This window comes from Fringilla coelebs, assembly GCF_963513975.1.
Source record: "Fringilla coelebs genome assembly, chromosome: 11".
NCBI classification, from domain to species: domain Eukaryota; kingdom Metazoa; phylum Chordata; class Aves; order Passeriformes; family Fringillidae; genus Fringilla; species Fringilla coelebs.
Genome location: NC_140037.1, coordinates 17,769,040 through 17,795,182, shown reverse-complemented (window position 1 = coordinate 17,795,182; position 26,143 = coordinate 17,769,040). Strand labels below are relative to the sequence as shown.

The window sequence follows — 26,143 nt, the reverse complement described above, 5'->3', positions numbered from 1 at the left end:
TCAGCAAATGACAGCTCTGTGCACCTGCCTGTCCCCATCCCAGACCGTGCAGGGAACTGCCTTGTCCCTGCTTGCTGTGCCCCTGCACAGCACCCATCCCAAACCCGCCTGCATGGCTGAGATGAGATGCCAGCTCCTGGCACAGCCCATCCCAGGGGTGCCCAGCTGCAGCTGCCTGTGCTGGGGAGGCTGGATACAGCCCAGAGGATCCCAGCTACATTCTGGGTGCTGGGAATACCACTCACCACTGGTGAGGGGCCTGAATCACACCTTGTTTCAAGGAAACATTTGAAGGGGTCTGCAGCACTTCTTGGGAGGGTTTGGGAAGGTGAAGGCTGCCAAAAGGTGTTTGTTAATTGCTAAATGATGTCCTTGTTTGATTCAGTTACCTGCCTGAGCCCATCCCCAGCTGGGCTGCACAGCACGTATCCAGTGGATCAGTGGTGTTTATTCCAGCTGTCAGGATGTTGAGGTGGGAGTGCACAGCAGAATCAGCATCACTTCACAGCAAGAAATAATGTAACACCTTTGTCTCCTGTCCCATTGCTGTGGCATCCAGTAGCACAGGCCACGCCAGGCATTCCTCTCTCACTCACTCACAGCTTTTGGGAGCTGCAGGCTCAATTTTGGGATGGCCCAGCAGGACAGCTCAGAATCCACCTCCCCACACAAAGCCACAGTCCCTCTGGAAAGCAGCACAAACACCCCCCCAGCTCCTCTGGGTGGGAGGTAAGCGTGGTAAACATCCATCAGGGTACCTGCCTCCTGCAGCCAGGCAGAGCTGTGACAACGTGCTTTTACACCATCTAAGGGATGAAGCCTGTCCTTTGCAAACCAAAGCCTTCAGAAAGAGATTCCTGACATTTCTGAGGTGCCCTCCGTACTGAAGGGTTGTAAAGCATTTGAACAACTTGCCTTTCCAGCACATGGCACCAAAAAAAATAGTGCAGGTGGGAGTCAGAGGGCAGAATCACCAGCCAGGAGCCCAAGTGCAAATTCAACAGTCCCAGGGATATAAAAGCCTGGGAGAGCTCAGATTTTGCAAACAATGGTGATGCCTCTGTGCAGGTCCACTCCCTGTCCCAGGGCTGGGAGTGAGCAGCACAATCCCAGCTGGATTTGCTGCTCCTGGAGGAGCTTTTGGCAACCAGCATGGCTCTGCTCCCCAGCACTGCTGCTGCAGGAAGGAGCGTCCCAGGAGCTGGGCTGAAGGCACAGTGTGCCCTCCAGTCCTCGGGGTCCAGCACCCCTGGCTGCTGCCACGGGCCATGAACAAACAGCTCTCAGGTCAAGTGGCACGTGGTCACTTTGCTACAGATTTATTTCTGTGTGAATTAATGAAACAGTACACACAATTCCAAAAAAAAAATAATCATCTTTTATAGGCCCATAATCCTTCTTTCACAGTACAACGCAACAGTAAAGGATTTAGTCAGTGTAAACAGAAGGTCCAATAGTGATCATCAGCTATCACAGATCAGCTGCACAAACACCACAGCTACGGGGTTAATGCCATTACCACACAAACTGACAGTACCAGTACAAATCATAACTTTACCTACAATGCTTTTTCATGTGCAAAAACCATGGAAATTCAATTTACAGAAGAAGGGCACCTTCTCTAAATCCTCGTGGGGGCTGTAAAGGGCCTCCTCAGGGCTGTCTTATCTATTTGGCAAATGTCTCAGACCCTGATGTTCCAAGGTACCCTTAGCTCCATCTGCAGCACAAAGCAGCAGGGCTCTGCCTCTGCACACCAGGCATTCCTGTGTGCTCTGCTGCAGCCCAGCACAGGAAATAATCAGCTGAGGATGAATCCCATTCATTTATGAAATCACTCATTAATTGAAGCCTAAAGTCATTCATCTACTAAGGCTATTCAAAACAGTCCTGGTGACATTATGTATGGATCATAATGTAACCCATACAATCACCACTGGTTAACTTTTTTTCTTTTCATGTAACTGAACTGTTATTGGTGTCAAAAGCTGAGGCTTATGGGCAATGTGTTCACAAGTTTACAGTGAGTGGGTAAATTACTGAAGTCAAAGGGTCAGAGAAGACAGGAATGCTACCACAGCCATGGGAAAACATCAGCTTGTGGTCACCTCGCAGCAAATTTGCACCTCAGCTGGGAATGCCTGGGAGGGAGCCCTGGGGCAGCAGATCTGTCCTGCACCTCCAGCTGCACCAACTCTGTAAATTGAATTCATAGTCAGGCTATACAGGAAAAAACAAGAGGTAGTTATTTATCATACCTCTTCAAAAAGGCAGAACAAACAAAAAACAGGATGTAGAAGTGATGCAGTAAACCGAAAATCAACAGGTTTCTACTTTTTTTTTTTTCTCCTTTTTTTGTTTTTTTAAACACATGAAGTTAAGTTACAGACATCATATAAAATGCACACTCACTTTATGGAATTCCTGCATAGTAGGAAACAAAGGCCAGTGCTAATCCAACAGCTTTGTTAACAGCGGGATGCCATTTACAGGTGCAAGGAAGATGCCCCAAATATATCCAAATATAAACAGAGCATTACCTCCCTTCTAGGGAAGTCCTATGGCAACACTTACACATTTCGTTCAGAAGGAAAAAGAAAGCATTTTCTTGGGGATAAACTGCCAAAATAATTATCGTTTCACATCCATAAATTTAAGGCAATGTTACTTAGACCTGAGAAAATGAAAAAAAACCAAACAAATTGTGTAGATTTATTTTCTCAACTATACATATACACTTGAAACTTCAGGATTTTCTGTCTCCTCCAACTCTCAGGTGATGCTGGGGAAAACAGCTGTGGGGACAGTGCTCTGAGGTCTCAGGGTCAGATCCTGAGAGATGCAGAGTTTGTTCCAAAGACAGCTAATGGGAGCTGTGACTGCTCGGACTCACCTGGCTCTCTTTCATGTATTTTCATTTTAAATACCTCTGTTTAAGCCCTCTGGAGAGGGTCAGCTCCAGAATGGGCCTGTAGTGCACCAGTAACCCTGAAAGGTTCGTATAGAAAAACTGTAGATAAAATAGACAATAAAATTACATACAGTAAATTTCCATGATTCCCCCTTTCCAGGGTAAAAAAGATGTCAGGGTTAGCAGTTTCACTGCACCTTTAGCCATTCCCATAACTACAGAATAAATCCTTTAACACTAGTGTGAAATCGCAAATTGTTCTGTGCTCTTCCTTGAAAAATAAAAAACGTAAATTAAAACCAAAAATCAACTCACAAACATTTCTCCTTAAATGATAAGAGACACAAGAAAGGTCGGGTGGGGACTGCAGACAGCATGCTAAGGAGTTACCAAACAAAGTGCAATGGTTTCTGACTCTGCGGGAGGACGGACGGACAGACGGACGGACGGACGGCTCCCCTTCAGTACCAGCTGGATGTCTCTGGAGAGCTCCGGAGGTACCGTGTGGATCTGCAGCCTTAAAGCTGGAGTTTGAGGCTGGCTGTGCTGCTCAGCCCCACGTGCAGCTGCAGCAGCTCTGCACACCTTGGCTACATCTGTGACTGCAGGACAGGGACTCGCCCGCGCAACGACACGGCCGCTCCCAAACGTGAAATTGAGTTGCCAAAAGAGGATTTGATGGCTGGTTCGAGAAAGCTGCTTGAGCCACAGCTGAAAGATGGACTGAGACCTAAAATCTGTGCACGCCTGGTGTAGATTCTGTGGGATTGCCTCCTTCTCCTGAACGCAACTACAGACACCAACCATCCCTCTCTCCTGCTCCCATCCCAGCAGCCGGACACCCACAGCCCTTCCTGCCAGCTTTGGCCGGGGTCTGCCATGAGCCCACTAAAGCAGGGCTTGGGCAGAAGGTCACTAAGAAGTAGAAAGTCTCCAGGTTCCCACAGTGAAACAAGCTTATCACCATCCACTGCCTGGTGAGAGGGTCTGTGAGCAGATTTTTTGCTGATATTCCAAACGTGACTATCCAAAGATCAGAGACCTAAAGAAACTCAACAATCCTCACCAGACTAGAAACAATTTCCACTGCTCACCAGCAACTCCCTGCCCTCCTCTCCCAGGTTCAAAGGATGAACAGGGAGCCACAGCTCCTTTACTCACCCGCTGGGAACTAAACCCTTCATCAGATCACACATTAACGAAGCTCACTGTGTGCAAAAGACTCTGACGCTAAAACAGTTCCACCCTACATAGTGCAGTCAACACAGTTTTTAACTTAAATTTGCAGCTTGTTCTTTACAAGTGCTTGGCAGAGAATATTTATATTCTTTTGACACCATATAAATAATATTTATACAGCTTAGACATTTTGAGACATGCATTAGACTTTAGGTAGTACATACTCCTTGATCATAAATGCAAATATTACTGTCATGAAACCGAGCGACCTTAGGCCGGACCGTGCCTGGCGTTATCCAGGACGTTGGAGGGCGGCTCCGAGTCGTCCATGGGCAGCACCAGGCGCGTCCCCCGGATCACCAGCTCGTGGTCCCCAAAGGCCAGCTCCCGGTCCAGGGCGTCCTCCGAGCTGTTGCCCACGAAGCGCCGGGAGGCGCCGCTGGACGGCAGCGGGTCGGCGCTGACCGCAGAGTCGCCGTACGTCAGGCTGATGTCGCCGTCGTTGAGGATGAGGTCGGAGTCGTCGTCCTTCAGCTGCTCTTGGTTCTGGGGAGCAAAGAGGAGCGTCACAGATGTGTTTTATGAAAAATCCTTTCGTTAGGATCTTTTCTGCTGAGAAGCTGAGAGGCCTCAGGAGTGAAATGTAAACAATGATTATCTGCTGCTGTGGAATGCAACAGGCACATCTGTGATTGGCGTCATGTGGTTGTTTTTAATTAATGGCCAATCACAGTCCAGCTGTCTCAGACTCTCTGCTCAGTCACAAGATTTTATTACCATTCCATTCCCTTTCTTTCCTTGCTAGCCTTCTGATGAAATCCTTTCTTCTATTCTTTTAGTATAGTTTTAATATATCATTTTCTTTTAATATAATATATATCACAAAATAATAAATCAGCCTTCTGAAACACGGAGTTGAGATTCTCATCTCTTCCCTCATCCTGGAACCCTTGTGAACACCACCCCACAGGAGGAAAGTGCTGTTAAACTTGAGAGGAATAGCGGATTTTTTTACAAACAAGCTGTGGGTCTGCTGGTAGGTAAAACCAGCACTGGGAGATAAAACAAACAACGGGAAGGATTCCACTGGTTGATGAATGGAAAAAGACATTTGCTTTTACCAATAAACTGTTGGTTTGCTGATAAATTAAATTAGACATTGAAAGATGAAAGAAACAATGGAGAAGAAAAACCCCTAAATTCCATAAGGATTAAAAATTAAAAGGGAGGGTTATACATTAGGGGGAAATCTTTAGTATCAGGCATATCAGGAAGTCTGTACCTCTCAAGTACCTCAGCCAATGAGGAAAGAGAGAAGGGAAATGCAGCAGGGAAACTGGGATAAAAAGGAGGCTGTGTCCTCCAAAAATCTGAGAGATCCCAGAGGAATGCCTCATGGCCTCTCCCTTTATTGGAAAAAAGTCGAAGGACTCCTCTGTCTCCTTTTTGGACATAAACCTCTGGTGTTTGTGGATTAATTTTCCTAACAAACTCTTCCAGAATGGATATTTACAATCGCATGGTGATGGTGACTGAGCAGAGCCACAGGCACAGAGCCACAGGCACTCCAGCACTGTGACCAGAACCTGACGTGGCACACACACATCCTAGAGCCCAGGTGACTCACAGCACGCAGAATTTCTCTGCAGACTGCCTAAAAGGGCTCTCCCAGCTCTCTTCTTTCTGGTACCACAGCCAGGTACAGGGGGAATGCAGCATTGAGTGGCTTTAGCCATACTCATGAGCACAGGAATTGCACTGCCGAGCCATCCCAGCCATTGCTGGTTTGTCAGGATGCTGACACTGTGCAGACAGGGCAAGAAAACTCCTGGCATGGACAGCTGCCACTGCAAGGGGCCCCTGGGCACGGCAATGCTGGCTACCTTTGTGGTCGTGAGTGATGCAGCTGAAAGGGCTGCAGGAATGGCTCAGCTGTGAGGCTGGAAGCAAGCAGGGGACAGGGAATTGTGTGTCCTCCCAGCTGGGCCTAGGGAAGGACAGCTGTGACAACTTCATTGAGCCAGTCACTGAGGAACCACCATGAACACACCACAAACCCCGCCATGATCTAACAGCAGGCTGGAAAAGCAAAGTGCTCATGGGAATTAGCTCATCCATCAGCCCCAATACCTGATTTCCCTCATGCTCCCACCTTGCTGCTGCAGAGCAGCATCCAAAAGAGAAACATAAACACATCAAACCCACAACACTGTGACAGAAAGGACACTAAAGGACTCACCTCGTACGCCTGTGGGCTTGTCAGGCACCGGGCAACAGGCCCACAGCACCCTGGGAGTGTGGTGGTCAGAGGGGGACCACTGTGTGTCAGGAGAGGCTTTAGATAGCTACAGAAAGGGTTAAGGAAAAAAGAGGAACAGGGCTGTGTTGGTGAGTCAGGGGCTGGGAGGGCAGCACTGAAGGAGTTGGCATTGCAAGGAAATCACAGAATGAAAAGAAACACAAATATGTGGAAGCACAGAAGTTGTAACTGTGTGAAAAGAGAATGCAACCAAAGAGAGCAGGACACAGCCCTGGTAAGATGCTCAGCAGCACTGCTTGTCCCACCACCCTGTGCCCCTCATCCTCACATCACTCCTCCACTAATTCACAGCACAGCACCTGGAAGGGAGGAGAGGCACAGATCTACCAAGGAGAACTGCAAGTAAGAAAACCCCCATCCCTTCCTGCCCACCTGCCCCTGGGATTAAGGACCCCCAGGATGCCAATCTTGGAGAGCCCAGCTTTGAACAGAACTGCTGCTGCATTCTCACTGACAGAGGATGGAAATTGTCATTTCTTGCACAGACACGAGTAGGTGCAAACCCAAACACAGCAATGTCACAGGAATGCAAACCCTGGCTCCTCTGCTGAGCAGGGAGGAACTCATGGTCCCAGTGAGAGGTGTCTGGCGGTGGGATCTGGCTCAGCACACACCCACTGCTGCCCAAGGATACTTGTGGTCGAAGTTGTACCACATGCGGAAAAGCCAAGCGCTTTCAGCCTTCGTGCTCCTCCTCTCGCTCTCTGGGGCACCCTGTGGGAGAGCAAAACGGTAAAGAGGGGCAGGACAACATGCCACGAGCTGGATCAGGGCCAGGGGACACCACGGGACACTGGATTATCCCCAGGGGACACAGAGACACAGACTTTCCCACTGCCTCTTCAGAAGAAGCCTTTGGCTGGGTGGGTAAGGACGTTCACACCACGACAGGCTGCGTTTAGCAGCACTCAGCTGCCTCAGGGAGGTGGTAACAAAGCACAGAGTGCCCATTTTGCTGCTACAGCCTTCCAGCGTCTGGCCCCAAGGTTTAAAGTGCCTCAGAGCCAGCAGCTGCACCCAGACATCACATTTAATAATGACTGACACATCCAACCTCCGTCAGATCTCACTGCTGCATGCAAATAATTGTATGTTATGGGAACTCCAGGCTTCCTTTTAGTCAGAGAAAAAAATATAAAACTGCTTGGAGGGGACTGTGAATTACAATTACATATTTCATAGAAATCTGGCTTACAGATTTATGGCCCTGGGCTGCCTGTCACATTTGATGCTTTCTCTCCAGGAGGTGAACAGCCCAATAAATGGCTCTGAATAAAATGAATCTCCAAGGTGCAGAATCCACACTGAAACCAAGGAGAGCCACAGCCACAGCACAATCAGCTGCAGACACATGAATGAGACAGCTGGAACTACCAAGCAGAAAAACTCCCAAGGCTGTGGGGCTCCAGCATTGATCTCAGTGTGGTCAGTGGTGCTGGGGCTGCCACAGAATTACCCACAGGAAAAGGGGTAAGCAGGGGCTGAGGCACCCATGGGTAAAAGTGGGGCAGATGCTCCATAAAATGAGTCAGTAAATGGTGCTCCTGTACTGCCCTGGACATTGGGATGAGGCAGAGCCTCCATGTCATGCTCACTTTGGGATTTATTTCAAACCCAGCAAGGGAGAGACCAAATCTATTGCAGCAGCAACATGAACTGACTAAACAGTCCAGCATTGCTTCTGTGCCCTTCTTTCCAGCTGAGTCAAAACAAGGCTCATGAAAACCAGAGAGCACAGAAAAGCTGTGACTCCCACTGACTGCGAACTCTTTCACAGGGGGAGCTAAAACCTCCTGCAGCTGGAAGGAAGCAGAGCACAGACAAGGCATTCACAGGGTCAGGATGTGACCCCTGCCCTGAGGGTGCAGCGCAGCTTCCCCAGCACAGCACACTCACCACGTTCTCCTGATCCGCGTCCACACCGACCCTGTGAGGAGAGAACAGGCACAGAGTCACACAGCAACAAGCACAGAGTCACACACCCCGCCAGGGAGAAGAGGCACAGAGTCACACACCATGCCAGGGAGAAGAGGCACAGAGTCACACACCATGCCAGGGAGAAGAGGCACAGTCACACACCATGCCATGGAGAACAGGCACAGAGTCACACAGCAACAAGCACAGAGTCACACACCCTACCAGGGAGAACAGGCACAGAGTCACACAGCAACAAGCACAGAGTCACACACCCTACCAGGGAGAACAGGCACAGAGTCACACACCCCACCAGGGAGAACAGGCACAGAGTCACACAGCAACAAGCACAGAGTCACACACCCCGCCAGGGAGAACAGGCACAGAGTCACACACCATGCCAGGGAGAACAGGCACAGTCACACACCCCACCAGGGAGAACAGGCACAGCCACACACCCCACCAGGGAGAACAAGCACACAGTCCCACACCACGCCAGGGCTGGGGTCTGGGGAAGGACAGTGCCAGGATCTGCCTCTGCTCTCTGCAAGCCGAGCAGCCCGAGCAGGGAGCAGGCTGGGGGAGCCAGGGCAGCCCTGCACTGACCGGATGTTGAGGCAGGACAGCATGGCCGTGGTGCCCCCGCCGAACACCCAGACGGTGAAGAAGACGATGAGCAGGGTGGTGCTGAACATCATCTGCCGCGCGTAGGTGGCCGTGTCGCGGATGGCCAGCGCGAAGGCCATGGCTCCGCGCAGCCCTGCGGGAAGGGACAGCACACAGCTGGCTCAGCCCGGCGCAGGACACCCCCACGGACAGCTCCCCACCTGGGGTTTGCATCCTGCTGCCCCCCCCATGCTGGGACATCACCACAGGGATGGTTTTGTCACCCCTCTTTCCGAGCCCAGAAAGGCAAACCCTCGTCCTGCCCCATGCCAGGTTCTTGAAGCAGGGCGGGAGGAGCTCATTCCTACATCTCAAACCACCAAGCCCCTTCCTGCCCAGCCTCCCCTCCAGACATTGCCCATAAGAGATTTAGAGTTGAATAAGGAATATTTCCAGCTTCTCACCCTAAGGAACCACCATGAACACACCACAAACCCCTTCATGACCTAACAGCAGGCTGGAAAAGCAAAATGCTCTTGGGAATTAGCTCACCCATCAGCCCCAATACCTGATTTCCCTCACACTCCCACCGTGACATGGTCAAGATGAAGGATGCAGTAACGTACCAGCAAACATCATCATGTGCTGCAAATTTGTTCCAATCTTATTTCTTCTCCCCAAATTCAGTAAAAATGACAATGGGTAAATATTGGCAGCTCTTCCTAGGAAGATAGCAAGCTGTATTTGCACATGTTAAGGAAATTGCTCCTCCTGTGTCTCCCATCACATCCCACCTGCACACAGAGCCAGTTTCTAGTGCCCAAAGGAAAATGGGAGCTGCAGAAACACTGGTGCTCTGGCTGCAAAGAAAATAATCCAGCTCTGAGTGTTACAGCACTGTGGGAAGAGCAGGCTACTGCCTCGCTGAAACACAGCACAGGCTGCAATTCAGGAACATCACACAGAGACAAGCACAGATAAACACAGGTAATGATGAAAGGACATGTTAGACAAGTGAGAGGAGAGAAAAAACACCATTCCTCACAGGATGCTCTCTGCTGCCAGGTCCATTTTGCACCCCAAGAATTATTCGTCTTCTGTGAAGCTCAAGTTATCACAGCTATGACAACCCCTCTGACATTCCCCAGCATGCCACACTTCACAGCTGGGTTTGAAGCTTTAAGCCAAGTTTCATTCCCAAAGATTATTCAGCAAAATGAAAGCAGCAGCAGTTGAGAAGGAAAAAAAAAAAATCTAATACTCTTTCTGTTTTCATAGCCTGCGAGATACAAGAATCACCAGCCCCTTCCTATTGCTTTTTATCTTTGAAGCTGTATCTTTTAATACCAGCACCCAGATGGCAAAAATAATCTTGGAGCCAGTATTCAGCACAGCCTTGAATAATATGGAAAATGCTTCTAGCTTTTATGTTCTTTCCTGAACATCACAATTTGCATAAGAGACGTATTTCACGATCTCTCTCATGAATGAGCTATTTCATCAGCGAGTTAGCCAGTTCCCACTGAAGAGGCACAGCACAAAATTTCAATATAACAGCCCAAATGGCATTTCTCTGCCCTCCACCCCTTCTGCCCCACTGCAACCCCATAAAAGCTGATCAGGGAAATTCAGCTGAGCCCGCTGAAAACCCATGGACCAGCACTGGCAAAAAGGTTTTGTTTACCAGTATAAACTTGCATCAGTGCTGACAAAGGGTGAAAATAATTCTGCACATTTAACTGGCTTCCCTGTGATGTGAAAAAAATTCCTTCAAAATTCTTGTTTTTCTGAGACATACCAGGGCCCTTGTTCCCATTAGCATCAGCCTGCAGAACAGGAAATCCTTTCTCATGACATCATTCAGAGGCATCTACTGTAGCTGTAACTGTGCTCTTTGACCAAAAAAAGGCTTTTTTTTCAGGGTTAACCAAGTGCACTAGCAGAGAAAAGAGGAAATAAATGGCTAAACCAGGCAGCCCCCCTTTGCAAAGCCCCTCCTGGTGCCACATGACAAAGCCTGGCATTGGCACCACAGTCACACTGAACGATGAGTCCCTGCAGCAGCTGATTCAGATGCCCACAAGAGGAGAGAAGACAGGGGAAAAAAATCAACAGAAAAGCTGGAAAAAGAATCTCCATCTTCTTAAAATAACCAGCAAAGGCACCACTACATGGCAGAAATCCCCTTTTAAAAATAAAGCTAGACTGACTGAAAAAAACCAAACCCACTCATTTGAGTGAAAAACAGAATTTGGGAATGAGGCACCTCTCCCTTTCTTTCTGTCTTACAAATTGGGCTCCAAAGGATACAAAGGCCCCCACCACAAAGGTAGGGTTGAAGACATGGTTCTGGAAGGTGAACAGTGCAAGTCCCATGTAGGAGAAGATGAAGTTTTCTGCCAAGAAATTCAGAAGCTCAAACAACTGAAAGAGAAAAACAAATTAAAAGTGAGTTAGACATAGTATAGATTTAACAAGAAAAGCATGTTAGTCCATCCATCATGCAATAATTGCTTCTGCAGAAGCAACCGTAGTGAAATGCAGCTGTAAGACAGATGCACCTAATTCTGGCTAGAGGGAAGGAAAAAAATTCAATTTGAAATTCAGGGAGGCTGAAAGGGTCTGAGGAATTCTCACCTGCTTAGTTCTGTGTTGGGATTCTGTAGATAAATTGTTGTAGGTATAATGGGCCTGTGTGATCCCACAGAAGAGCACAGCCACCACACCTGGGGAGCAGAGCATCACATTAGACTCCTGGTCAGAAAAGGGAGCCGAGCTGCACCCCAGGCCTGTCGGGAACTTAACGCAGTAACCCCAGAACCCAGAATCATTAAACTTCTGCAGGCAGAGGGAGAGCCCTGGCTACAATCAATACTGAGAGAAGCAAAACCCCATCATCCCTGCAGATCTCCATGCCAGAGGCAGGGCTGTGCTGCAGCTTGCCTGTAAAGCCACATGCTTCAGCCAGCAGGAACGTGCTCCAGGACATCAAGAAGAACAAGCCAGTCTCCAGCAAGGGGAACTCCCGAAGTTTGGTGAACTTGGTGACGTTGCAGATGGTTAAGGACAATTTGGAGAGACACTGCAGGCTAAGAGAGCATATCAAATTCCAATTGTGTATCACAGCCACACAGTCTGCCCTAAAAAGGCTATGGCACAGTCCTTCATTAATTTAGGGGAAACAAATTAAACATCTGGGTGAAATGCAGTCCAGCAAAAAATAAATAAGCTGTTATGCAAACACTTGGAAAAAAACCCAAACGGTGAAAAGGATATTAAAGCTGTCACAACTCCAGTAGCTGCTCCCATTGCAAAAGATCCACTGAATATCCCCAGGAAGATCCCGATGGACTTGAACATTGCTGTGACATCAAACGTGTGGCTGTTGTCACCCGCTGGCTGATATGCAACTATTGAGCTGGAAGAGGAGGGAAAGCACAAGAACAAAACTGCTTAGTCTGGAGGGAGAGGCACCTCACAGTGCTACACAAGCCTTGCAAAGAGCTACAACTGCTGCAAACACCGAGCCTGAGCAGCCAGGGAGACACAACACCCTGCAATCCCCTGGGATCACAGCGTGCAGTGGCTGCACACCCTCGCTGTCCTGGGGAGTTTGGGATCAGCCACCCCCCAGGCCTGGATGTGCAGTTACTCTGGACATCAGAGAGCAGGGGACCAAAGCCCGTGCCTTGTGTGACATGTGGTATTTATGGTGGTATCTGGGGGGTTTGGCACCAGCTCTCTGTAATGCCAGGTGCTGTGGGACCACAAAGCATTCAAGCAGGAAACCTCCATTTCTCCAGCGAGGCAGCTGCTGTGAACATCCCCTGGAGAGCTGTAACTGCTCCTGTTCTGCCACATTTAACATGCACTACATTTAGTCTGCACTGCTCTGAGCTCCAAAGGGCAATCCACAGGGTAGCCAAGGCAGACAGTGCCATGCACAGCAGCAACACCATTCCCTGCATCCACCAGACCTCAACAGACCTTTGTGGTGAGATGGCAAACAGGTCTGCAGTGCTCTCAATCTGCTCCCTCCTAACTCCTGATGAGCTGAGCCTTGCATTAGTCATTGTTCTACCTGGAACGGCTGAGATACAGGGGGGCCCTTATCCAGCTCCTAAATCCCATTTATCAACTCCTTACATCACTTTCCTTGATGTAAACTTCTTGGAAACATTAACTTCATAGTTAGCAATCCCTTGGCTCACTCTGTTAAAACTCCTGGATGTGAACTTTAAACTTTTGCTGTTTAAACTGCTGAGAACAGACACTTACTGCCCTGCACACACATCTTGCAGCTTTCTCCCCTAACTATACACCAACATTTTTCTGCCACAGAAATTACAAACCTCCCCTTTCCAACACAGGTAATTTCCCTTGCTAAACTTCCCCCCTTTTAATACATCTCATTTTTCTGCAATGCCTTTTACACTGCAAGCTGCAGATTTCTCTGTGCTTTAATTCCTTTCAACAGCTCCATCTTATACTCCTCGTTCACCAACATGTTTTGATTCTGGGTTTTCAGGTTTTATTTTTTTTTTAATCCAGACTGGTTTCACTTCCCCTCCATAACCAACTCTTTGAATGTTGGTTTTGCATTTTAACCTCTTACAGTTCTCCTTCTGGTTTTGTTTTTTGCCTTGCCAATCAGACACTATTTCCAGCTGCCCTTTATTTCCCCTTTTGCTGCCCATGGGGCTTCCTGTGGTGTTTAATCCCTGCGAATCCTCCCTTTGGAAGAAGCAGGTTGGGATCCTGCAGCTGCTTTTACCCCTCTGCTCCCAAACTGCAGCTCTGGCACCTCACTGCCCACCAGCTTTCAGTTCTGGGTTCAATTCCTCTTCATCCTGCAAAAGCTCCTGCTGCCAAGCCACACCAGGCCAAGACAGGAACAGAAAGGCACAGATCCTGCTCCTTAATCACAGGAACAAATATTTGCCCAGGGCTGAAAGCAGGAGAGGAGCCTTGGGGCACCCAGACTGGGCAAAGGCCCCTGAAGAGCCCAGCTCCGCATCCTCACCTGCCTGCAGCGCTGAGGCAAAATAAAATAACTGCTGAGTGAACTCAGAGCTCCTGCCTTGGTGCAAATTATCCTGTTTTGGGGAGGGGGTGGCCTGAGCTCAGCTTGTGGAGAGAGGAAAGCAGGAAATCAGAAAAACAGCTCCAGAGCTGGCACTGAAGCAGAGCAAGAGGCAAATCCCTGCGGGCGGTGCCGTCACCCACACGTGCCGAGATCCACCAGGAATTCCATTCCTCTGAAGCTGAATCCACCCACTCCCACCCAGAACCTGCCACACAGACCCCATCCCCTCCTCACTCATGACCTCTTCTGAAACACAGTCTGGCTGTGCAGCGTTTCCTCTCTCATCAGCAGTGACACATCCAGCAAAAAAGCCAGAGTGAGCAATACAAAGAGTTCCAGAAACCTCAACAGAAACACTCGATTCAGTAAATACAACACACAGCTCACAGTGTGTTACTTGCTGCCTCCAGTGAAACCCACACAACCAGCACGCTGGAGTGACAAGTATTCCAGAAATATTTTCTCCATTAGTCTCAGCTATATGTTAAACTGTCACCATTGCAGGTATTATATATCACTGAACAAATTGCCATGATGACAACACAGTGAAAACGCAGATAAAATATGTCCTGCACGCAAAGGACATAAAATATTAAAGAATATAAAACATTCTTTAGAAAGGCAGCAAGTTTCCCATGTGTTCAGTCAAGGGCATTAAATCCAGCTGTAAGAACATTAACTCCTCAAAGTGGGGAGAGAAAGGAAACAGCTGCTTCACCAGCTATTTCCACCTAAACAAAAGAGGGGTTTGCAGGCAGGAAGCAACACAGGTAGGAGCAAAGTCACCAGCAAGGGGTTTCAGTGGGATCTTGTGGCTGAAAAGGAGACTTGGTGGTGCTTTTCCTGTTTCAGAGGGATATAAAAACTTCCCTGTGGATGGGTCAACTGACCACAAAAGCAAAACAAAACCATCACGCAGGGGGAAGTTGTAAGGGCAATCCGTAATCCCAAGCAGCGGTGAGCAATGAGGACATGCATCAGGATGTCACTACAGCTTTTTGGGACACTTAAGATGCTCTTGCAAACACCCATGTTCCTGTTCTACAGGGGCAAGGCTGAGAGGCTCCCCCCAGCTGCTGACACGTAACACAGGTAGCAATTGTAAATAAAACCAGGAGACACTTACGAAGACAGCACGATGGCAACTGCGTCATTGAGGACGCTTTCGCCAAAGAGAAGGGCATAGAGCTCCACATCCACCTGCAGCTCGTGGAATATGGCAAGGACAGTCACTGGCAAACAGAAAAATAGAGAGACATTCAAAAAGGTGCTGCAATTTCGATGTTATCAAAGACTAAATGTCCTTTTCAGAAAGCTGCCTTCCTGCACATCTGTGCCACTGCTGCGATGGTGCCAGCTGCCCCCCGTGCTCTCTTTGATAGTCTTCCTCTGCTCTTTCAGATTTGAATTTGATTCATCAGTTCCCTCCTCCTTCCACTACAACACATCTTGGCCTATTGAATCTTTTGCAGGCAGACAAAAACAAACTCTGCTCTGAGCTTCCCAGGGTCTGAGCTCATGGGCTGGGCAGCAGTACCAGGCTGGCATGAGCCACCCAGCTGGAGGGATGCTGTTAGCTCAGAGCATCAGGGAGAGCCTTCCTGCACCTGCAGAAGTGCTGAAGGATCAGGCTTGCCCAGGATGATGACTGCTTTTTCTGAGAGAAATCCTTGGATTCCACACATTCTAAGTGCCAGCGCAGACACACAATGTTTCAGATCTGACTGGAAATAGCCAGGCATCAGCTCAAACCCCATGTGGGGGTTTCTGTGATTCAGGACCACATGGCAGAGATCAGAGTTCCCCCAAGCTCTTCTGTGATCCAGCAGCTCCAAGAAGATAATGGAAAGCAGCAGATTTTGCATATCAGCCTCACAGAAACATCACAACATCCAAAGCAAGCAAGATGTAACACATGGTGCATCAGGCACAGTTCAGGCTGAGGGCTGAGCCAATTCCAAACAACTTCTGTGAGCTTTTTCAAACAGCACTCAGGGCACACTGAGGGGACTTTAACCCATTTATGCACAGGGAAATGCTCCATTTCTATCTGTGAAATCTTCTTGTTCCTATTTCAAGCCCAAAGAAGGGACATGACACTGACAGCTCATCTGCAGCCTTTCTAAGCATTAGAAGATTTCCAGCCCTGCTCAGTAAAGGGCAGGAGCAAACAGATCCATTTTTGTGGCCCTGTGCTTTTACACAAAATGAGAGCATGCAAGTGAACAGCTACCACATACAAGCTATCATGAACTAACTTTAATTATTTGCACAAGGCATGTTTGTCATAGTTTTGATTTATAAAGTACATAAGTAAACCAAGGTGTCACTACTCCTCAGTACTGCTCATTAAGGTGTCTCATTAATGTAATTTCAATTAGATTAGCCCCTATCAAAATCCAACCAAACTGGAAGCAAGAGAAAATAGCTAAACTAACTAAAACTATCAACTGAACCCTCCTCACATTACACATCTTGTTCTGCAACAGCTGCTGGCACAGGGTGGCAGAGACACAATGCCAAACCCCAGAACATTCAAAGAGAAGTTGCCTAGGACTTCACTGCAAACAAGGGTTCAGGAAAGCAGAGGTTTGGAAACTGTATTGCACATAACTGAGGAAAATTATAACGCACAGAGACAAATCTGACCTCTAAGAATGTCACAAATAAATTAAGCTCCAAAATTCAGAATGAGGGAACTCGCAGGGGTTTCAGACTTTCTTCCCCTCTGCCCCACAACTCAAACCAGGCCAAAATGCAGGGAAAGCTTGTAACACACCTGGATCTGTGGCTGACACGATGGCCCCAAACAGAAGGCAGTCAGTGAAGTAGAAATCTCCCCCGAGCTGCCCTGTGACTTTCATCAGCGCCACGCAGCCGTACACCACGGAGCTGGGGATCAGAAGAGGCAGTTACACATCTCTGCAATGCATTAAAACAACATTCATATGGGCTTGCTTTCCCTGCATTCACCAGATTAAAGCTATCCAAATGCCAGAACACCAAAGAACTGCATGGGATGCACTGAGCCTGGTGAAATCCATGACCTTGGAGGTGAATGCTGGACCACACACACCAAAGCACCCTCTGAACTGGAGCACAAACACGGTGCCAGGAGGGAACTGGGACCAGAACTTCTCCAGGAGCACAACATGCCTAAAGAAAAGCAGCAGCCAGGCTTATCACTGTGCAGTGCTGCACATTACACAGTTCAGTGAAGTCACCTTGGACTGACTCGGAAATGCCCAAAACTTTCAGCCAGGAGCAGATAATGCAGATGCTGAGCTGGCTTGAATCCACTGAACTCCAGAAGAAAACACCTTGTGTCAGCCTGTGTGCTACTATCCAGAGTGGGAACCATACAGCAGCCTCAGCACTGAGGGATAAACAATTTGAAACACATCTGTGCTCCCTAGACACCCACCTCTATGATCCTACCCTCCACTCTTGTGCCTCAAGTTTAGGAGGCCTTATGCTTCCAAGAATTTGAAGTTGCTGATTTATCAAGAGAATTTTCTCTGAAGTGTGAAACTTTCCTTGCCATGAATAACTATTCTTATGGGATGCTCAGATGCTGAGAGAGCACTTCACAATTAGACAGCAACCACCCTGCCCACGCAGCAGAAGTTTGCACAGTAAATAGTATTATTTGCTGCTGCTGAGCAGCAGTAGCAGAGCCTGTGTGACCTTTCAGGGCTGGGATTAGCAGCTTCAGCTCCAGGCTAAAAGCACTTCTCCCCAGCACAGCTCAAACCCCTGTGGAAGAACCAGACCAGCTCCATCTACTCACCCAATCACCAGGCAGGAAATGGCAGTGCCGAGGAAAGCATATGCCAGGATGGAACCCAAGTTTCTGAAGAAGTGCCTCTAGCAGGAGAAAAAAAAAATCAAAAACTGAATTATATTCTGCTAACAATTTATTTCAAGCCTGCACAGGCACCCACAGTGTCCACGGGAACTTGGACCCAGCTCAGACACCATAAAGTGGACAGGCACAGGGTGCCCAGCACAGCCCAGTGCCAGACAGGAGCTAATGCAGCATTAATAACCATGAATGTACCACGTTCTCATAGCTGGGTGTTTAATAAGGTGCTATTCCAAGTCCTGGGAACTGATTTCCTAACCCAGCAGCATTCCTCCTTCCTTCTCCCGCAAGCTAAACTGCATCATTCTCCTCTCCTTCCAAGTCAGCATTTCAGAGAGCTGCTGCTTTCTAAAACCTTCCCACACTCCCATGTGCTTGGAAAGCTGGGATGGCTGAAATGGCCTGGCTGACCCCAAAAACCCCTGCTGGAAACAGCTGAAGTCGCTGACCCTTCCCGGGGCAGAGGGGCAGACAAGAATGACAGGGGCACTCTCAGCTCTGCCTCCCACAATCCCACATTTGCTGGGTAAAACCATACCCACCCCCACAGCCTCAGCCTGCTGAGCAAGCATTAAAACACTCACAAGTATTAAAAATTCTCTGGAGGCAGAGGAACTAAAAACATCAGCACTGTAAAGGCACGTACCCTTTTCAAGCTGTAGCCTGCATAAAATATAATGGGGGGAAGCAAAATGTTGAAGAATACTTCAGGATCAAAAGTCACCTGTTAAGAAAGAAAAAAAAAAAAGCCCCAACAGTAAAATGATTTGTTAAAATTTTGCAAGACAAAACACAAGTAAGAAAGTAATATATGGAGAAAGCCCTGTACCCCCACCATGTGAAACCTGTTGGGTCTGGGATCTTCTGAAGACAAATCCCAGAGTCTAAACAGCTTAAATTAAGATGAGCTAAAACTAGAGTTTCATTACATTGTGCTCAAGATATAAATTACTGCTCATCACAATCACAAGTCGAAAAACCAAAATAAAACCACTCAATCAGCAGATGCAGGACCCGTCCCCATGGAGGGCGTGGGAAGCACCGCTCCCCTCTCCAGTCACTGCCTCCCTTACCTTTCTCAGCATCTCGTTATCCTGCACATTGTTGAGCTCCTGGGCACTGATCTCCCCCTTCAGGGTGTACTCATAGAACTTGCCACTGACGTTCACCAGCAGCGTGGCAGGGCTGCTCTGCACCTGGCAGCTCAGGGTGACGTTGTTGACGTCGCTGGGGACGTGGATGCCGTAGCGCAGGACCACGCCGACCAGGACACCTGGAGAGGGACACAGCTCTGTCAGACAAACCACAGCAAACCCCCAGAAGGATCCCTCTGAGCACGGGTGCAGCACCAGGATCCTGACCCCCTGCTCAGCTGCTGAGCACAACCACAGCCCGATAACTGAACCGAACCATCGTCATCCCCAGGCGAATGCTCCGTGCTCTTGGGGAGCTTCTAACACAGCCATGGACAAGTCCTGAAGGATTTGAACCACCCAGCAATCAGTCAGACCCTCACTCCAGGGCAGCCAACATCAAGGACACGCTGGGTTTTTTAAGGTGAGCACCTTGCCCTGCTGGGCCAGGTGCTGCTCACACGTGCCCAAAGCGTGCCCCTTGCACCTTGAAATCTGACATTGATACATTAAACTCTTCATTTTGGCAGGGATTAAAGATGACACCCAGCAACCACCCTGATCACTGTGAGGCTGACAAGCATCCTTCCTAAGGTGATGCAGCACCATGCAGCCTCGTCCCAGCCCTCCCTGTTTCAATAAAACCACATTTTGAAATATAAACATATAAATATATAAAACTGTTTCCCAATCCAGGTTGACCACCCAGGTCTACTCCTTGCCCCTGCAAACTTCAGCTCTGCACCACAAACAGCAGCCCCAGGCCCAGGGCAGCTCTGCCTCCAGCTCAGCAAAGTAGGGGCATTTTAGAGTTAATGTGCAAGTCACCAATTTATAAGGCATTTTTCTTTTGTTGTCTGAGGTCTCAAATCCAGATTCAAGTGTGTTGAGTGCTCTCCTGGCAGAGTGTTTTGACATCTGCAGGCTGGGGAAGAGGGGTGTCCCACAAGACACCTTTCCACGTAGCCTTCAGCACAAAAGGGTTTGGAAACGCCTTGATTAAGGCGGCCCCGAGCTGCCACAGAAATCCTGGATCTTAACCCCATCCCTGAACCACACATTTAGGAAAAGCTTTCAGCCACGTGGGAACTAAACCCAGACCGCAACGCTCTGAAGGCTTCTCCATTTGCCTCCCAGGACACTCCTGCTCCTGACTGCTGCCTTAATTAGAGCCTTGCTCTGCTTTCCTACAGGCAGGGCACAACCCTGACTGGGAACACCCAACTCTTCCTGTGCCACCACTCTCAGAGCAGAGCCTGGGCAAGACACTGCGGGGCCACAGCTCATTCAGCACCTCCTGCAGCCAGCTCCTGATCAGCCACCCACTTTGTGACTTCTCCTCCCTTGCCCACAGTTTTTCCGGGACATGATTTGCCATTTTTCCTGATGGCGAGAAGAAAAGCTCCCACCTCCCATCTCAGGGGTGCCACACACAGCAGGGCCACCAGAGCACACACCCAGGCCACAAGCACAGGCAGAGGAGGTGGCTGCACACAAAGTCACCACTGCTGACCTAGAACAGCTCAGCTCAGGGACTGGGCAGACACAAACCCTGCTCTAATACAGCACTTTGCAGCACAGGTGAGCTGAAAGGCTACAGATGCTTTTAAGCCACGCACCACCAACCATGTGCTCACCACTCTGGGCTTTATCCTGCCCTGAATCACCCCAAGAGTCACAGAACAGCTCCCTCTAGGCACAGCCAGGCACTGCCAGCTCCAGCAAGGAGAGTTCAGGGCACATCACACTGTTCAGAGCAGCTGAGGGCTGCTTTTACACCACCATCACTTACAGGGGACATCACAAGTAATTCTTTAGCTTACTTTTCTGCCAGCCTCTGCTCCTGTGATCTTCCAGTGCTCCAGAAATAAAAGCATAGAATGAAAGCAAGTATGTCAAGCACATCATGATGCCACAGCATGTATTTACAGGAGCATGTGGCACTGACTGAAGGCACCACAGCAGTAGGACAAAACACCCCATTTTCCTTTCACCCAGCAGATGACAATCCTAGAGACACCAGGGGGAACATCCAAAACCCTTCACTGGGACAAAAGGAGTTTCAAAGGGTTATTTACATCTGCTTATGGCTATTAAGGTACAGCATGCTTTGCAGCCCTCAAGAACTATCTGGGGTGACTTTTAAAAAGCTTTTTCTTAAAAGAAAAACAATTATTTCAGAGGTTCAAGCAGGAATCAGAGGCAGCTGCCTGCCCTCGCTCAGATGGAAGGAAACCCACACAGCAACCCCTTTAACACCCAGACTAAACACTGTGAGATGAGAGACCCCACAGGAGGAAGGAGGGACAGACAGAAGGAGTCACTGCTGTGAATTCAGAAGGGATCCTGAGTCACTGCCTCTCCACCCTTAATCCCTGACCCAAAGCAGTGCTACATCTGATAGCACCCCTGCTCCTCTGCCATCTCCTTATCCAGGCACCTATTCCTGGCCCCATGTGCCAGCCAAGCTCCAGACAGGGCCAAATTCCCACCCTGGCCAGGAATGGAGTAAGGGAAAAAGGATAGATAAACCTCCAACATCTGCCAAGGCCCCTGTTTGGGAGTCCCCAAATCATACTTTTTGTTTTGCTCAGGAATAGGCTGCCTGGGAGGCTGCCAGCTGGGGAAGGACACCCACCTGCAAATACACAAATGCACAAATTGCTCCTGGGCACTGAGACACTGGCAGAGTAACCTGCAGGGAAAGCATCCTGCTGCTCTGCTGGACACCAATTATCCCACCAACATTAAATGGCCCCACCAGCAGCACCTCCTGCCCCGTGGTGGGTCTGATCAACCCTCCCTATCCAGCAATGCTCACAGGAGGCACCTGGGACAAACCTGACATGGTTTTGCAGGCACCAACCCAGTCCTGAGCTCAGGCTACCTGGACCAAGCCCAGGGGACCCTGTAGGTGCTCCTGGTCCTGACAGACTCTCAGGAAATGGTTCAGACTTTCCTGGCACTCACAGGGCTGCCCCAGCAGCAACCTGTGAGCCAGTATCGACCTGCTTCTGCTGCCAGAAGTTTTACAAAACTGAGCCCTGGGAGGGAGCTGAGCTGAGCTGAGCAGAGGAACCCAACACTGAGGAAGCTGCCAGCTGAAAGCTGCAAGGAGCTGAGAAGCTGAAGGCAACGCCGGCAAACTAATTGAGTTCTTTTATGCAAAGTGCAAGAGATTATTTTCATTGCATTTCTCCTGACTTCATTAAAAAGAACAAAAGCCCATGGGCTTTTTTTTTTAAGGTGCTGTTGAACATTTCCGAGGTAATGTTTTAAATGAAGACTAATATATTACCAACCCCAGCACTTAACAAGAATGGAAGCAGACAGGATCCCCAGGGGAGCATTAATCTGGACACCAAAAGGGAAGAAAAATGTAACAACTGAAGACATCCTGACAAGAAGCAGTTTAGACACACACAATTCACAGGTCAAGTGGGAACAAGCACAAGGAAACTAAACTTTTAGAGAAGCGCCTGCACAACCACCATCAGACTCTGAGAAGAACTGAAACAAAATTGTTCAATTAATCATCCTAAATGCTGAGCACCTCAGATGTGGGAACCTCATTTTAAACACTGAAATGAAGCTTAAGGGCTACTAAGCACTTATAGTCTATCACCAAAATTACTCCAGCTGGTGTCCAGCTCCTGAACATCAGCTCTGAGCTGACAGTGAGATGTGCACCACAGAAATCCACCTGGAGCAAGAGCTTGTAACTTCCAGTAAAAACAAAGACAACAAAGAAACTGATGTGTTTTGTCAAAAGAGATACATGCGAAAGTTCTGACTTAGTTGTTGTTGGGCTTTTATAAACAGAAAAAGACAAGCTCTTGCAAATTGCTTCTCTCGTTCAGATTTCAGGGTCTGTTTTGCAGCCTCTTCCACACTTTCAGTGAACTTCCTTGGGGCTAAAAGCATCATAGGGAGCCAGGGACAGGGATACCTCCTTTATTCCCTGCAGATTTCAACTTGTCACAGTAAAACAACAGCATCTCACCACCCCTTGGGAGTTACACATCCCTTTTCCTATGGCACCTGCCACTACCTGAGAAGCAAATGCCAAAAGCCTTGACACCCAGGAAAACTTGGGATTTTCTGCATGATCAGACAGGTGACATTACCGATTTCACCAGCAATTCCCTAAGCACAGTCTGCAGAAGAGCAGACAGAAAAGGTGCATTTTATGGATCAGCAGGAGACTGAAACAACCCAGGTTGTGCTCTGAGAATAAAGTGAGCACTTGTGTACTTCAGGGAGAGAGGATAATCAAGAGGAAGAAATGTCCAAGGAGGAGAAGAAGAACAAGGTTAAGTTCAAGTGTAAAAGCATGAAAGGAATAGAAAGTTGGGAGCTCTGGGGCAGCAGGAGGGAGAAGACCTTCCTTGCTGGAAGCATGTCCTCCCACAGCACAATTCCTGTCCTAGGAGGTGACCATCCCCACCCTCGGCAGGAGGCCAGAAACATCTGAACCCCCCCGAGCAGTGGCTGGAAGGAATGTGAAAATGCAGAGCAGTATTTTGTTCCCCAGAAAAAGCAGGGCAGTATTTTGTGCCCCTGGAAAAGCAGAGCAGTATTTCGTGCCTGTGCACTGACATAAGTGCCTCCACCCCTTCATTTGGAAGGACACTTCCAATTAACTGAAACTTGGGATCACAAAAGCCAGTGGCCCAAACAGGTCAAGTCACAGACTTCAGATCAAAGCTTCCTGCTGGGTGGGAGATTCGGCCACGTGTGACTCTGTGTGGCCCCACATCACCCCCAGCCAGCAAGGGCCACACAGAGGACAGACACCAACTACAGTGTGCAACAGGAGGTGCCTTCTCAACCCTAAATCAACAAATCATCCCCAGATACAGACCCGTGGCCACCTTAATCATTCCCAAACACACCTCCCAGTCCTGCTTTGGTTGACTCAAAGCCATGCCAGATAGCCCAGGGAGAGCCATAGACGGCCCTGTCATACCCTGGTTCAGGCCACTCCACGAGGCCATGTCACCTCAGGAAATCACAGGCCACCATTAAAACCCAAATGTCTACAGCCCCACTGCACTGACCCCCTTGCTCTGCTTCCAGTGGGAATACACACAGGGCTCCTCTCCCAGAGGTCCTGTCACAGCAGGAGGAGGAACTCTAAAAGTTGGGCACACAGGTTCCCAGGCTGCAGGGATAGAAGGCCGCTGGCTCTGCAGGCCCCTGAGCGTGGCAAACATGGGGGAATCCCCCAAATGGCCTCTCCGCTCTTCTTGGGCAGCTTCTGGAAATCTGGATGCTCTAAACACACGTTGGAACACACAGCCTCTGGCCCCAGCATGAGGGGTCACAGAATGACAGAACGGTTTGGGTCGGAAAGGGGCCTTGATGATCATCCAGCTCCAAACCCCCGTGGGCAGGGACACCTTCCACTAGACCAGGTTGCTCAGAGCCCCATCCAGCCTGGGATGCAAGGCTCCTGACCAGTGCAACAGCTGCTCTGTCTGCTCCCAGTCCCCACTCTCAACCCTGGAGCAGGTAAGTGTGACCTGCCAGTGCTTGGTGACGTGGTAGCCCATGACCCTGCCAGCTTCACCCTGTGAGGCCGTCTGGAAAAACCCAACCAATTCCTCACTGCCAGGGATTTGGGAGTAACTCTGCCTTTGAGAGCCCTCCATATCTAGGGTTTGGAAAACAACCAACCCTCCCTCCAGCACCACCCAGATAAGGCTCAGCACGGGGCTGTCCCGGTGGCACAGCAGCGCCCAGGTCACCCACGAGAGGATGTTTCCCCGCGCAGCCCCGCAGCCCTTCGGCCACCAAAGCAGCCCTGCCGGAGCCCCTCGGCCAGGGGCCACCAGGGGAGAACGGGAGGGCTCCCACTGACCGGGAGAACGATGCGCTGCCGGTCCCACTGGTGCTTGCCGGCCGGGCAAGCAGCCAGCCCCGCAGCCAGCCCCGCGCACCGGCCGGGATGCGCTCCCAGCCCCCGGGACAGCTCCGCACGGGCTTCCCGGGAACGGGAGCGCGGGCTGCACGCCTGGGGCGGGCGCCGCTCACCGTAGATCATGGCCAGCCCGGTCTCGTGGAGGAAGCGAGCGCGGCGGTGCTTGAAGAGCCAGATGGTGAGGATGGTGAGGGTAAGCAGCAGGATGAAAACGAGCAGGTTGGCGCTGTCCTGGCGGTGACTCTCCTCCGCCGCCTTCTCGGACACGATCTCCTCCTCCAGCGCCCCGGGACGCGCCGCCGCCACCTCGGCGCCCGCCGCCCCCCGCGCCCACAGCCCCGCGGCCGCCGCCAGCACCGGCCCCGGCCCCGCCATCGCCCCGGCACCGGCCCGGCCCCGCCGACACCAGGAAGCGGCTCTGGGCGCAGGCGCCGGGGGCGGGAACAGCGCCGGGAGCCCGGATAGGGACGGGCCGGCAGCGACGGAGCGGGAGAGGGGCGGCGGCGCTGGGGAGCTCCTGGGGCGGGCTTTGGGAGGGAAAGGGGCGCCGGGGGCTGCCGTGAACCCCGGGGAGGCTGGGACGAGCCCTAGGGAACGGGATGCGAGGGACGGAGGAGGGGGAAGGTGATCAGAGTTCAAAGGGGTTTGCAAGAGGGAAGAAATGCCCAGACGGACTTGGTGCGGGGTGGTTCAGCGCGGGTGTTGTTTGTGCGCGGGGTGCTTGGGAGGGATGTCCTGCGGGACACACCCCGGCTCATGGGGACACACGGTCCAGGAGGATCCTGGTCGTGCCTTCTCACCGTGCCAAGGCGTGTGTTTGGTGCCAAGAGCCGCCGTCAGCCCCGAAGTGGGGTCAGGGTAAACTTCCCACCTTTTTTACCAAGAAATAGTGGGGGGATGCGTGGAGCCGGTGGGTCAAGGGTTGTAATAAATGCCAGTGATCAGCTTAAAGATGACTTGTAGGAAACCTCCTCGAAGAATTACCTTTGTGCCTTGGGGGCACGAACGACCCAGGATGCTTGGCTGTGTGTGACTCTGGTGTTTCCTTACTTTGCCCCAAGCCTGGTTCAGCCATCCCTCCTGCACGTGTTGTGTGCATCCTTTCGCTTCGTTTTTGCTTGCACCGGTTTCTCAAGCTTTGAGGTTAATCTCGTGGAAAGTGGGAATTAACTCGGGTACCACTGGCCCTACGTTCTGTTTTCGGCT

General features: G+C 50.0%; 1 protein-coding gene across 1 annotated transcript; it reads right to left on the bottom strand.

Moving 5' to 3' along the window:
- Positions 1-1,388: 1,388 nt before the first annotated feature.
- On the bottom strand, positions 1,389-25,327 carry SLC9A6 (solute carrier family 9 member A6). Its single transcript, XM_084212899.1, has 16 exons — positions 25,051-25,327; positions 18,955-19,154; positions 18,528-18,605; positions 17,807-17,883; positions 16,796-16,908; positions 15,143-15,248; positions 12,207-12,348; positions 11,874-11,979; positions 11,568-11,656; positions 11,241-11,354; positions 9,557-9,668; positions 8,931-9,084; positions 8,307-8,337; positions 7,045-7,124; positions 6,330-6,435; positions 1,389-4,636 (listed from the first exon to the last, which is right to left on the bottom strand). Exons 1-16 carry the CDS (start codon positions 25,310-25,312, stop codon positions 4,361-4,363), a joined length of 2,046 nt encoding a protein of 681 aa, XP_084069025.1. The 5' UTR covers positions 25,313-25,327; the 3' UTR covers positions 1,389-4,360.
- Between the last annotated feature and the right edge of the window lie 816 nt (positions 25,328-26,143).

Bases quoted from the DNA above. Each gene is read 5' to 3' on its own strand.
- SLC9A6 (XM_084212899.1), bottom strand. From the start codon at position 25,312: ATGGCGGGGCCGGGGCCGGTGCTGGCGGCGGCCGCGGGGCTGTGGGCG. The intron at 18,606-18,954 runs GTAAGGGAGGCA...CTTTCTTAACAG, and splicing joins ATAACGAGATGCTGAGAAAG to GTGACTTTTGATCCTGAAGT. The intron at 11,355-11,567 runs GTGAGAATTCCT...TTTCTCTTTCAG, and splicing joins CCCAACACAGAACTAAGCAG to TTGTTTGAGCTTCTGAATTT.